The sequence below is a fragment of the Cricetulus griseus genome, chromosome 2 (genome assembly GCF_003668045.3).
Source record: "Cricetulus griseus strain 17A/GY chromosome 2, alternate assembly CriGri-PICRH-1.0, whole genome shotgun sequence".
Taxonomy (NCBI): domain Eukaryota; kingdom Metazoa; phylum Chordata; class Mammalia; order Rodentia; family Cricetidae; genus Cricetulus; species Cricetulus griseus.
In genome coordinates, this window is record NC_048595.1 from 287,391,979 (window position 1) to 287,406,441 (window position 14,463).

General features: G+C 48.5%; 1 protein-coding gene across 1 annotated transcript in view; it reads left to right on the top strand.

Moving 5' to 3' along the window:
* Tmem181 (transmembrane protein 181) overlaps positions 1-14,463 on the top strand; it is a 39,221-nt gene that overhangs the window by 18,964 nt on the left and 5,794 nt on the right. Inside the window, exons 5-13 of the mRNA XM_027401078.2 lie at positions 1,307-1,428; positions 6,337-6,447; positions 7,262-7,342; positions 9,037-9,136; positions 9,693-9,823; positions 10,015-10,106; positions 11,250-11,307; positions 12,794-12,896; positions 13,252-13,303. Coding sequence (XP_027256879.1) covers positions 1,307-1,428; positions 6,337-6,447; positions 7,262-7,342; positions 9,037-9,136; positions 9,693-9,823; positions 10,015-10,106; positions 11,250-11,307; positions 12,794-12,896; positions 13,252-13,303 — 850 coding nt within the window. The remainder of the gene's footprint in view (positions 1-1,306; positions 1,429-6,336; positions 6,448-7,261; positions 7,343-9,036; positions 9,137-9,692; positions 9,824-10,014; positions 10,107-11,249; positions 11,308-12,793; positions 12,897-13,251; positions 13,304-14,463) is intronic.

Here is a 14,463-nt window from a genome sequence, read left to right on the forward strand (position 1 = left end):
GGGCTGACACTAGGGAAGACTGGAAGCCCCTCTGCTGTGTCCCAGTGGGAGTCGAGGAGCAGCTCTGTAGGGTATGGATGAGAGAGAATTATGTCCCGATACCCCAAGGCATGCTTTTGATCCCCGGGGATACTTGGTAATGTGTGGGCACAATTTGACATGGGGAGAGGCCAGGGCTGCCACTGAACATGTTTTAGAGCGTGCCCACGGGAGGGAGGAGGGGGCTGAGAAGCCCGGCCCTGGGACTCCTTTGTTTTCAAAGACCAGCTTTGACACAAGCAAAGTCTGCCTTGACACAAGCATTACTCCAGGAAAGACTTTAAAGACCATCCCTTGACCACAGTAAAAGAAGTGAGAAAAAGCAAGTTTAGAAGATGGTCTAGAAGAAGGATGGACACAAAAATGCTAATTATGGTTATTGGGATGGGATAGTAACTGTTCAGTGAAGCCACCAGCCACCTTTATCTTTGTATTTTTTTTTGTTTGTTTAAATACTTGTGCATGGGGGGATGCACACCTGTGTGTTGGTGCAGAAGGCAAAAGAAGGCATCCTGTGTCTTCTTACGTCACCCTCCACCTGTTCTTTTGAGCCATGACTTCTCCTTGAACCTGGGGCTCATGTTTTCTCGGCTGCATTGGAAGCCAGAAAGCCCCCATCTTCTCTCCATGGTTCTAGGGTTACAGGCACGTGTGGGACCCTTGTACAGCGGCTCGAATCTGAATTTCAGTCCTAAGCAGGAAGCTCTCTTAAACACTGAGACATCTCTCTCTTTAAAAACCTATTGCATTTATTTATTAGAGAGAAAGTGGGTCAGAGGATAACTTCAGGGAGTTGGTTCTCTCCTTCCACCATGTGGGCCCTTGGTATGGAACTGAGGTGGTTAGCCAGATTTAGCTGCAGGCTTCTTTACCTGCTGAACCATCTCAACAGCCCTGTTCTCTTTTTTATAATAAAAATATAATTAGACTAATTTTAATCAGAAATAGAGATCTAATTCCTGGTATATAAAGAATTTATGTGAGAATTAAAGGGATAATTTCCTACCCATGCATCCTGATGTGTAGTGAAATGGATGATCAGAAATTCAAGGTTAACATAACACAGGACCTTCAGCAAAGGTGGGAGGTAGCAAAGGTTTTGCTTTGCTGAATAATGCAAGACTTTCAAACATGGAGGGGGGTGGTAATGCAGCCTTATCATGTTCCTGGGTGGTCTCTGTGTGTCTGTCAGTGGGTGCCTTTGCTGCTGGGAGGTGCCTGGTGTGGTCTCACCCAATGTGGAGAACTAAATTTCTTTCTCTTGTAGAAACATCTATTAAAACCAGCTTCTCCATGACTGTGAAAGTCAATGGTGTGGCTCAAGATGGAACCACGATCTACATTCATAACAAGGTTCACAATCGGACAAGGATGCTCTCATGTGCAGGGGTGAGTGTGTTTGATGTCTCCACAGTTAGTCAAGTGATAGCTTCAAATGCTGCCACAGACCTGCTTGTCCAGCAAACGGGAGCAGCTCAGTGAAGGTTTCAAAAGTGGGTTTTAAAATTTAATTAGATTAGCATGCAGATAATGGGTCTCCTCATGCAGTCTGCAGACACATGCCATTATACTTGGTTCTCATCTGTTCCCTTCCCATTGGCCTCCTTTACTCTGGTTCCCTTCCTCCCCACACACACCCCAGTTAGACCTGCTTTCTTCTTTTTTACAGTGTGTCCTGTCTCCTGTTTCCCATTTCTCAAAATTGTGTCCCTCTCATGACCCTCATTCTACTTTTATAACCTACACTCAACACACACAGATACACACATGTGTAAACTCCATACATAAATTTAAGTCTAGGTTTTGCACATAAAACATGCAGTATCTGTCTTTCTAATCTGGCTTGTTTTGCTTAGCACATTGCTTTTCAGTTGTATCCATTTTCCTGTGACCCTCATGATTCCATTTCCTCCTGGCTACATAAAATTCCATTTTGTATGTATGCTGTATTTCCTTCCTCTAGTCATCTGTTGATGGATATCCAGGTTGGTTGCATTTCCCAGCTTCTGTCAGCGATGTAGCAGTAAACATAAATATGCCAGTGTCGGGCATATCCCAGGACTGCTATAGCTTGGGTCATATGACAGTTCTAGCTTCAGTGTTTTGAACCCTTCCCTTCCCACTGATATCAGTAGCGGCTGTAGATTACACTCCTACCAGCAGTGAATACGGCTCCTCTCTGCACACGTTTGTTGGGATTTGTTTTCTTACTAATAGCCCACTATGACAGGGGTAGGATGAACTCTCAAAGAAAGCACTTTTAATTTGCATTTCCTTGATGACTACAGATGTTGAGCACTTTTTGAAGCAATTATCATTTATGTTTCTTGCTTTGAGAACTGTGTGTCCAGTTCTTTAGTCCATTTACTGATTGGGTGATTTGAGTTTTGGTGTTTAGTTTTTGTGGTTCTTTATCTATCCTAAATATTAATCCCCTGTCTGATGTGTAGTTGACAAAGACCTCCACCCTCACCCACCACCACCATTCTGTAGTCTGTCTCTTTACTATGGTGAGTGCTTCATTTGCCACACCGAAACATTTAATTCCATGTAATTACACACACACACACACACACACACACACACACAGTCTGCCACAAACCCTGAGCCCATATGATTGCTGTTGGTAGGTGATGTGGAAGGCCAGGCCTCAGATGAACCTCTGCCTCTGTTCAGGGTCTGTCTTGATCAAGGTGGCTTTGGGTGGTTTGTACTGGGTGTTGGATGCCCTGATTCCTCTGTAGATGGAGGACAGAGTGCCCAGGCCTTTTGGGGTCAGCAACCCCATCTTTAGGATCTGCTGTGGGATATAGTGTGTGGCTGGGGGATCTAGCCTAAGAATGAATTCTCATACCTTTACTCATCCATACTGTATTCTTTTCAGAAGCCAGTAACTCAGACCCCATTCCTGCCGTAGCCGGGAGCCACAGGTCCCTGGCAGTGGGAGCACTTGAAGAAGGTCGGAACAGGCAGGGTGTTGATTAGAGGCCCAGCTAGACAAGGAATGTTGGAGTGGGTTGCAAGGTTTCACACTGCGTACATTCTGTGTGCCTCTCATTAAATCTTCACAGGAGGCCCGCAGGGTAGAAACTACTACCAGAATCTACTTTATAAAAGAAGAAACAGACTTCAGGAGGTCACAGCCATTGTCCAGGCTGACACAGATACTAAGTGGGAGGGGCAGGATCTGAGCTGGTGCTCTTTTATCCGGAAGCTACTTTAACCACATTCATCTTGCCGAGTTACTAACAGTAAGAATACTGCCAGTTTCTCCTGGCAAGACGAAATTTGAGCAGGGAAGGACTCCTGTGCAGTGGCTAGTCCCCTTCTTGTGGTTCCTTTCTGCTGATTCAAAGGGTTCAGAACCCCAGCCTGAGGGTGCTGAGCTCTAGACACTAGAGCTGTGCTGGGGTGGGGCTGGAGGGCTCCACAAGAGTGGAGTTATGACAGTGGTGGCTCTCACCTCAGCAACCACAGCCATACCCATCACAGACAGGGTGGTGTCTAGGGAACTAGCTGACCCCTCACCCTGTGTCCCTTTTCCCACCAAAGCAAGCAGCCTGAGCCAGTTTCTGGAAGGTATTTTTGTCTGTGGGGGATCAGGCCCTTCTGGCCTGTTCTGGGGAAGTCACCAGGATCAGGGTCCCCCATGTCCGTACTGTCCTATGGGCAGGAGGCACTTGGTCAGTCCTGCTGGATAATGAAAATCATGTATGAAAGTCCCAGGGGCTTTTTCCCAGCTGGAATGAGAAGATCTTTCTTGGCCACTGAGTGGGACACACAGCTGCTCACTGCAACTGGTCACCCTGGCTGGCCTGTCTGAGAGATTTCCCAGCACACAGGACTTTCAGTTCTTGGCTTCAAGGAGAGCGAGCTGTCTAGAGGCTAGGTTATATGGCTGCTCCCGGGATGTGCCCACCACAGCTATCTTCAAAGTAGACCTTTAGAGCACCTCTGTGGGGCCTTCCTGCCCATGTGGGGTGACCCTGCATGGTTTACTCTGGTCACTATTTGAGAACATCTCCCCTCTGTTTCATAGGCACTCTCCTTATTGCTGCAAGGAAATTGTCCTAACCCAAGAAAACAAGAAATTTTTATGTTACTTTGATATTTGCCACACTCTTGCATTTTGAAATCTTTTTATTTTGTGTATATGTGTGGAGTGTGTGTGTGTGCATGTTTGCATGTTTGCACACATGGTTGGGTGTTGGGTGTCTCCCTCACTCATTCGGCACCTTATATATTAAGTTAGGTCCTTCACTTGAGCCCAGAGCTCACCATAGGCAGCCTTGCTTTAGAAATCCTGTCTCCTCCAGAGGCTGGAACCACAGGAGACAAAGATCCCGACTCTGGTCCTCATGCTTGCTTGGCCAGCGCTTTCTCACCGAGTCACTTCCCCAGCCTTCGTTTCTAATTTGATATCAAACAAACCAACACCACCAGCACCCCAGGTGGTGAGGAAGCTTTGGTCCTTTTACCAGCTGCTTCGTAATCAAACAGCATGGCTTGACCCTGGGATCTACAAATCCTCAGGTGGCTTCACTATTGAGTCTGTGACAGTACATATGAACTGAGCTATAACTCCTAATAAGAACACCCTTTCCAGAGAGAGAGAGAGAGAGAGAGAGAGAGAGAGAGAGAGAGAGAGAGAGAGAGAGATGACCAGGTGGTGGTAGCACACACCTTTAATCCCAGCACTCGGAAGGCAGAGGCAGGTGGATCTCTGTGAGTTCAGGGCTAGCCTGGTCTACAGAGTGAGTGCCAGGACAGGCTCCAAAGCTACAGAGAAACCCTGTCTAAAAAACAAACTAACAAAAAAACCTCTGGAGAGACAGCTCATTTGCTGATCTTCCAGAGACTTAAGTTCACTTCCCAGCTTCCCAGCACCCACATCAGGTGGTCCACAACCTCCTATAACTCAAGGTTTCTGATGCCCTCTTCTGGCATTTTTGGGCATGTGCATGTGAATGAACACAGACACACACAGACACACACACACACACACACACACACACACACACACACACACACACACACACACACACAGAATCAACATGAACATTGCAAAGGGTTCTTTTACGTGTAAGAAATGTCTCTAACAGCTGGGCAGTGGTAGTGCACACCTTTAATTCCTGCACTCAGGAAGCAGAGGCGGGCAGAGTCTATAGAGCGTGTTCCTGGATAGCCAGGGCTACACAGAGAAACCTTGTCTTTAAAAAAAAAAAAAACAAACAAAAAAAGAAAGAAAAGAAAGGAAGGACGGACAGACGAACATGTCTCTTTCTCACAGAAGGTATACTGGGGTACTGCTGACATTGAATCTGCCCGTTCCTGGTTCCACTGAGTCCTTAGGGATACCTGTGACTGATGATGGTCACAGCAGAAAAGGGAGTGTACTTTGCTGGAGATGAGAGTCATGCATGTGGAGAGGGAAGCCGCTCTGGTGGGAGGAGATCACAGCTGACTCCTGCTCTGCCTTGGGAGAGATGCTCCTGTCCCCTGCCATTGCTCTCTTGTCTCTTGTCTAAGGCCTGTTACATAAAGCCCTGGCCTGTCTTCTAACCCCGACCTCAGACACTGGGCACTTGGTACGCTTAGCCAGCGTAGATCTGACTGTACTGTTGGGAGCCACAATGAAAGTTATGGGCCCTGGCTGCGCAGCCATTGCAGAGGGAGTGACTGCCCAGATGATGGAGCAGTGGTTGAAGGTCCTGTGGAGGGTCGGAGCAGAGCTGCGATGGAGAGTCCCACTGGGGAAGGGTTTACCGTGTAGTGGGACCCTGAGTCCTAATCCGGAAGGGCTAGAGAGTGGGGCTAAGTAGCCCATGGAGTGTCCACTCTGTCATCCACGGGATCCACTTGTCATTGCTTGCAGCCTTCGCTTTTGTTGTGGAGACAGGAATGAGGGAGGGAGATCCATAGGAAACAGTACGCTGAAATCAAGGAGAGGAAAACACGTTACTCATAGACTGCACATGGTCACAGCCTTGCAGGGTGGGTCCAGGCCAGGCAAGCTCTGAGGCCTGTTCTGCTGGCTAAGTGTGCAGGGAGCCAGGCTTGTGTGATACCTGGTCCTTCCATCATCTGCAGTAGGACGATCACTGTTAGTCATGAAATGCCCACTGGGCGCCTGCTTTCTAAGAACTGTACTCAGCTGGCATCTGCCTTTCTCTGAGCGTTTGGCAAGTTCTGAGATGATGCCTTCTGTTCAGCTGTTGTTGGAACAAGTCACTTGGGGTTTGTGGGTGGGATGGTCCTTTCCACTTGCCTTTGTGACACGAACCTCCTCTCTTTCAGAAATGTGCAGAAATCATCGTGGCCCACCTTGGCTACCTGAATTACACGCAGTACACAGTGACCGTGGGATTTGAACACCTGAACCAGCCCATCAAGGAGATGAACTTCACTGTGAGTACACAGCCAGCTGCACACCTCTGTGGCTCCCTCGTTAGGTGGTTGGATACATCAGTGCCTCATGTGATTTCTTTTGGAAAACCTGTTTTTTAAGCCTGTGGAACCAAGAATAGCTTAAACAGCACAGAAACTGGAGAAGCCGGGGCCCACGTAGGCAGAACAGCCTACATGACTATTAGGGTTGCAGATTCATATGTATATTTTTTCCCTAAGTATTTTAGGAAATACTTCTCACACCTACATGTTACACAAGTCTGCTTTCTTTTCATGCAAAGATTGGCAAGGCTGACTTTTGATAGGAAGTTTAAAATTCAAATGTCTTTATAATAATTATGGAATAATTTATCTGCCAGATTCACCACTTAAAACCATTTCCAGAAGTTCTTAATATTTAAGATTTTTTTATTTGTTACTTTTGTTTGTTTTCTGTCTTGTTTTTGAGACAGGGTTTCTCTGTTATAGCCCTGGTCACTCTGTAGACCAGCCTGGCCTTGAACTCATAGAGATCCCTCTGCCTCTGCCTCCCGAGTGCCAGGATTAAAGGTCTGTTCTTTAATTTTGAAATAAAAGGTGTTAAAAATTTGCAACATTGTGAGAAAACAGAAGGGAAAAGCATTTTAAATTCCTCAGCAATGGTCACTCATAGTCAGTGTGTCTGCCTGAGCCCTCACCATGGGACACTGTTTCTGATAGTTGTTTCCCCTTCGGGTGTAGATTTGACTTTTGGTGTCTTGCACTTGCACAGGTTACACAGACCCCTGTCCCATCCACCTTCACCCTGCACACACTTCTCTGTTTCCTCTTTCAGTGGAAAACATACAACCCTGCATTTTCCCAGCTGGAGCTCTGGTTCCGCTTCGTGTTTGTGGTTCTCACCTTCATCGTCACTGTGAGTGTCATTTTGGGGGGGGGGGGGCATTGTGCAGCTCTGGCCCAGTCACTGGGGATGAGGCTAGTCTGTGAAGTTCTAATTGGTACAGAGCAAGCACCAGGGAGCTTTACCCAGACTCTTGAGTGAGGCCCTCCTGTGGTCTGGCTGGGTCTTACTAACCAGTCTGTGTCCACAGAGGCACTGTGCTGCAAAAAGAATGGATAATGAATCATTCCATGGGTATTTCTGTATAGTTAGTATAAGAGTTGTTGTTGCCTACTGGGGTCTAGTAAATACCCAACTAGGGTCTAGTAAATACCCATTGCCATGATGGAACGTATGGGTCAGGGTCAGGGTCAGGGTCAGGGTCAGGGTCATTTAACCCTCCTGAAAAGGAATTGGCCTTGTTGGAGGGACAGTCTCAGCCTCTTGGATTCTTATATTTGGAAAATTATTCTGGAAGTTTGAGTTTGGGGACTTTTGAAGGAAGAGCTTGCAGAGAAATGATTCTGCAAACAAAAACTGACGGTTCATTTGGGACCTGGAATTTATGCCCACAAGTCCACTCGCTTTGGGAAAATGTTAAAGCACAGGACAGAGGGTGCCCAAGAAAGCCCAGCCATGGAAACAGAGATGTAGAAATTGGACACAGAGTACATGTGTTTAGTGCCTGACTGACTCCTGGCAGTTCTGCTGTCAGCTGCTGAGTACCCTCCTGCTGACAGGAGTGTGGCATTAGATCTGTAGTGTGTAGGGATGACCTCTCCACTGGCATCTAAGTACCCTTGGCATATTGTAGTGCCACAGTGGAGGGCAGCACACAGGCGTGTACTGAAGGTATGGATAGAGGCAGAGTGCAAACCCTTGAATCAGATGCCTTAGGGTGGCTATGCCATGCCTGGGGCCATGAAGAATGAAGTGGACCACTGGCTCATAGTTGGTCTGTCAGAAATCCTCCATATTTTTTTATTTTTTTTTGAGGCCTACCTGGTATCTGGATTCTCTTGGGGCCCAAAGATTGGTAACCACAGCCCTAAGTTTGTTCTTAAATGGGGAAGGGGCCTGAACATCAGCAGATAACCTGTGCTGGGGAAAAACAGCCCCCAGTCAGGAAATTTCAGGGGCCCAGAAAGTTTAATATTAGGTGACAGGGAAGAAAATAACCTCTGTGTAACACATTGTACAGTGTTTGAAAGCTGTTTAAAGACATTTCTCCCAAGGGCTCTTCACACAATGGAGGTGTTTGAAAACATGTGCAGCCTCTGATTGTGGCATGGCTTTGCCTCTTGGCTTTTTCCTGGGGATCCTAATATCCTGAATACATGGTGCCATCTGTCAACTGTGCTGCTGGGTAGGTGACCTGGTGGCATCTACAGACGTGCTTGTGCTCTGGGAAGTCCTGTGAGCCTCCAGTGGGAACAGGCCCGACTGACGCAACCCAAGCAGAAAAGCAAGGCCTGGGCATGTTTTCTGTCTGCAGAGAATTCATGGCCTTGCGGAAGCTGCTTGTGGCCCCTGCCACCTGTGGCCCCATGAAGCAATTCCACTTCTTTGTCTTAGCCATCATGGATGCCTGGTGGCACCTCAGTAGTCAATTTAACCAACTGGTGACTGACCCCGTGGATCTTGCCTGGTGCCTCCCGATGGGGTGAGACTCACCCTGCTGGGAGTCAGGGCCCAGCAGACAGTCATGGGGCCATTTGCTTTTGCAGTGCCTGTTTGCACATTCCCTGCGCAAGTTCTCCATGAGAGACTGGGGCATCGAGCAGAAATGGATGTCTGTCCTCCTGCCGCTGCTGCTGCTCTACAACGGTGGGTGCCATTTTCATCTCAGGGCTTTCCCCCTTCCTGTTCAGAGCTAGCAGTCATCTCGAAAGGTTGCCTGGTCTCAGAGAGCCTGGGAGTGTCCGAAGGGAATCCCCGGAGGAATATGTTGTGGCACACCCCTGCCCCCAGGCACCGTGTTCTGCAGCCATAGCAGATGCTTAGATGTTGAGCAGACACAGACTGCCTGGGTAGTGGGCGCTTGGCTGAGGTGCCCGTCTGTGCATGAGTGGCTGTCTCTTCCTCTGTCCCCATTCCAGAGAGCATCTGTTGCTTCCTGAGCTGTGGCTCTGGGAGTTCGCAGGCTGTGGAAGGAGCTGACACTGGGCAGATGGCACTCTCTCTGTCAGGGTCACTGTGTTCAATCTGCTCAGTGGCTTTAGACATTCAGAAAACAAACTCGCCTTTGGTTTGCCCCCTGCCCTTCAGCTCTGACCAGGAGCTAACACAACAGTGAGCTCTGAGATTAAAAAGAGGCTGGGGGTTCTGGGCTGGTTGCCAGCCAGCTATGTTCTTGCTCATGTTCGACACTTCTGCCTTCCAGACCCGTTCTTCCCGCTCTCCTTCCTGGTGAACAGCTGGCTCCCAGGGATGCTGGATGACTTCTTCCAGTCTCTGTTCCTTTGTGCCCTGCTGCTCTTCTGGCTGTGCGTGTATCATGGGATACGGGTCCAGGTAAGCAGACAGACAGACAGACCATCTCCCAGTGCCCATCATCCTTCAGAATGAGTGGTGCCTTGAGACCCTCCCCAGCCTATACCGCACAACAGGGGCATGCTGGGTAGGAGTGTTTTGGGTCTAATATGCTCCTTTAGGGTTAGTCATTATTTGTTGTATTTCTTACTTTTTTTTTTCCTTTTCCTTAGGGAGAAAGAAAATGCTTAACTTTCTATTTGCCTAAATTCTTCATCGTTGGACTGTTGTGGCTGGCTTCCGTTACACTGGGAATATGGCAGACGTGAGTATTGCTGCTGGGTGTGAAACGGTCACCCCTGGAAAGTGTGGACAGCAATGGGCAGGCTGGACCTGCCTGCCCTGTGATCTCCCCTGGCTCACCCGTACTCAGACAACTCAATCCAAGGAATTGGGCTTGACTTGTGTGGTATGCATCAAAAGGTTTCCTAATGTGAGGTGGAAAGTGAGAAAGCCTGTGTTGTCGTAGACTTCTTTAGCGAGAAAGGACTTGGTTTGCTGGGACAGTATCCAGGACTGCCCAGAAAAGACATTGGAGCCCCCTCTTGCATCTTCAGGCTTTCATACCCTTGCAGAGTTTCAAGCTTGATCCTGGTTAGACTCATGTGATCCTGGTTAGACGTGTACCACTTTTGTGAAATAGCTCTGCTGGAAGAGCTATGCATCACTGCCTAACTCGCCAAAGACACTGCTTGGTACCTGACACAGTATGGGTCTTGTGGCGTTTCATGCCTCATTCATGCCACAGTGGCACTGACAAGACTTCATGCCATCCAAGTCACTTCCTTCCCTGACAGCCTAGCTCCCGATGCTAATTCTGAAATTGAAGTTCATGCAAGTGTATATTGCTTTTTTAATTTATTTTTTTCTTGCTCTACCTTCATGTATCTCACATGCCCAAGTGTGCCGTTAAAATAGCTCCTGGAGCTGGAGAGATGGCTTGGTAGTTGGTGTCCCGCTCTCCCAGAGGACCTAGGTTCACTTCCCAGCACCCATATCAAGTAGCTCACAACCACCTATAACCACAGCTCCAGGGATCCTACACCTCTGGCCTTCCCAGGCACCTGTACTCATGTGCACATATCATTCCCCCCAACACATACATACACGTAATTTAAAAGGCAAATCTTTTATAGAAGATAGCTCTTTAAACTGTGTAAGGGGTGTCTGTAAGAAACAAATCCTGCACCTTCACCCTACCGATGAGCATGGGCCACTATGTCCAGCATAGTGCTAGGTACTTTTCCAATGTAAAATATAGAGTTGCTATTTAAAAATCTTCCAATGGTGGTAGCAGCTACTGTTTGTTTACAAGCAAAAAAGAAGAAAGAAAACCCTGAGTCAGGAAAAGTGTGAAATACAGAGTAAGCTTTCTTATTAGTCTGTATTTTTAACATCATCCTTTTAGAATTAATGAACTACACGACCCCATGTACCAGTATCGTGTTGACACGGGAAACTTCCAGGTAAGCACTGTTCGTGCAGCCTCACATGCATTAGTCTTTTTGTGAAGTGGCTGCTTTTGTAACTCTAATCACCCTGTTAGTACAAGCTCCCAGTGGCTGTTTAAAATCGAATATAGGAAGTTGAGGGGTAGAAGATCTGGGGAGATTTGGTAAAGTACTTGCCACACAGGCATGAGAGCCTTAGCCAGAGAGGGCACTGGACTGGAAAAGAGACTGGTCTAGGATCTGGGGAGACCAGAGGATTCTGGGATGAGGGCCCTGGGGCCGGGCACCCTGGGAGGAGCTTAGTTCAGAAAGAGAATCCATGTTGAGTGGTGGAGGTGCGGGGTTGAAGCCAGCTATAGGCAGGGCAACAGTTTCAAGGGATTTTCTGGGTAGAGGATGGTTCCAGGAAGGAGCAGCTATGGCCCATTTATTTCACAGGGAAGAGTCAGCCAAGACTGTGACCCTTGCAGATTTAGAGGACTTGGTGGTGATAGACTAGCCTGCCATTACCATTGCACTTTTCTGGCCTGGTTTGTCGTTTCTGGCAAACCAAGGCAGAGTCAGGAGCCACACTGCAAGGCCTTACAGGCTCAGCCAGTGGCTGAACCCCCTCTGTTTCTTCATCTATAAAATGGATCAATAATGGAATCTCCCATGTCATACAAGGAATACAGAGCTCTTGGCCAGATGTAGCAGGCAAGGATCCGTCCTGAATTGTTGGCGAGCCCTTTCCTTCCCAGCAAGGCTGTCTAGAATGGAGCTGTGAGGGCTCAAGAACAGAGAGCAGCCCACACCCTTTACTGAAGGACACAGCAGGGATCAGAGACTGATAGTGTACTGGGAACTGCTGCCCTGCCCCTCCCTGTCTGTGACGACGTGGATCCAGACTGAAGGCCCTTGCACAGCAGAAGAAAGCCCTGGTTCCTGACCTGCAGCCTCACCCTCAAGGCTGTGACCATGAGAGAGGGACTCTGCTTCAGGAAGTTCAGGAAAGGGGTCAAGCTCCTACGCAGTGGTGCCTCATAGGCAAGAGGGCTCAATGAGGGAGTACATATCACCATCTCATCAGAGCCACTGGCCTGGCCCTCAGACAAGGGCTTTCCCATCCTCAAGCAATGGAAGGGAATGTTTCCAGACCTCAGGTCTCCTAGAACCTTCCATTCAGCCCTCCTTTCTCAGGAACACCAGCCGGGTCCAGCCCTACGTCCTGTCAGCATAACCTTTGTCCTCAGTAGCACAGGGACCAGGCCCCACCCCCAGTGGCTGCCACCAATTGCCCAGCACTGTCTGGCCTCAGGTTTTAGGCAAAGCACAGGTGCTTGAGTTTGAGTGACCTTGGCATGAGATGCCTGTGCTTGGGGAGCCCTTCCTAGTGCTGTCGCAGTAGGGTGACCTAAGGCCCTGGGTCCCCTCTAATCACCCTGGGCTTCCACCCCTGTGGATGCCAAAGGGTACACACTCCACTGCCTAGTCTCAACCTTACCTACCTCCTTTATTACAGGGTATGAAGGTCTTCTTCATGGTGGTGGCCGCTCTATACGTTTTATACCTCCTGTTCTTGATAGTGCGAGCATGCTCTGAGCTCCGTCACATGCCTTATGTGGGTGAGTGCCACTCTGGGAAGTATGGGGCAGCAGGGGCCACACCCCCAGAAGCCGTAGGTCCTAGAAATCCATCAGGAAGGATTGGCAATTTGGAGAGAAGCCTTTAAAGTAGAAGCAGTGGTGCCACAGGGCTATGAGAACTGCCAGGGACCTATAAGACCATAAATAGCACTGTCCTTGACCAGGGCAAGCTACTGGATTTAGGACCCCACTGTGTATGGCCTTCCCCAGCCACAGTAGATCAGGCATAGAGCATGCAAGGGAGAGGGCCTGCCCAGGGTTGCTTTGTTTATTGTCTTTAAAACTCTGAGGTGAGGTGGAATTTGTTAATGGGAGCATCTCCTTCATTTTTCAGATCTCAGGTTAAAGTTTTTGACTGCATTGACCTTTGTAGTGCTGGTTATTAGGTAAGACTTTATTTTTGTGTGTGTGTGTGTGTGTGTGTGTGTGTGTGTGTGTGTGTGTGTGTGTGTATGCATATGTGCATCAGGGTGTGGTTGGGTGTGCATGTGTGTGTCAGGTTATGCTTGATATGTTCGCATGTGTATCTGGGTGTGCATGCATGTCTGGGTGTGCACACATGTGTATGTCTAGAGCCAGAGGCTCAACATGAGTGTCTTCCTCTTTCATTTCCACCTTACTATTTTTTATATCAACTACTTCATTAATATGTTGTGTGTGTTGGGGTGTGCACATGTATGTGGAGGTCAGAGGAAAAGTTGAATCTCTGCTGCTCCCTCCTCCCATGTGTGGTCCATGGATGAAACTCAGGTTGTCAGGCGTGGCCTCAGGCATCTCTTCCTGCTGGGCTGTCTTGTTGGCCCAGTTCTCCATCTTAGATTTTTAGAGACAGGGATGTCCCTGGACCCCGAGCCCACTGATTGGCTAGACTGGCTATCCAACCATCTCTGCACACCTGCAGCCCACTTCCCAAGCGCTTACAGACGCCTTCCACCACTCCCAGCTTTTACCTGGCACCAGGGATCTGAACTCAGGTCCTCATGCTCGCATGACAGCCACAGAGCTTCTCATAACCCAGGACTTCATTTCCTGTTATCTCTGTGTGGAGTTACTTCAGGGTACTTGTGGCTACACATATCCACAAAGTCAGAGGGCTCCTGGTTAAAGTTATATGACAGCCAGACTATGGCAGCATACACCTTTAATCCCAGCATATGGGAGGCAGAGGCAGAGGCAGGTAGGTCTCTGAGTTTGAGGTCAGCCTGGTCTACAGAACAAACTCCAGGACAGCCAGAGCTACACAGAGGAACCCTGTCCCCAAAAAAACAAAACAAACAAAAAGTCATATAACAGTCTGGGTAACAAAAGTTCCTCTATGAATGTCCTGGCTGATGAAGCCATTAACCCCACCACTGTTCCCTCCTCACTCTGAACCCTGCCGAACACATGCAGTCACCCACACCAGGGAAGTATATCCTTGGAGGTATCCCTGAGGAGCGTCTAGGCCCCCAGATCCTTTAGTAGTGAGGACAGGACTGGGCAAGAGCAATCAGCAGGCATCAAGGAGAAGCCACTGTCGGGGCAGGTGGCAGCCATCCACAAGGCC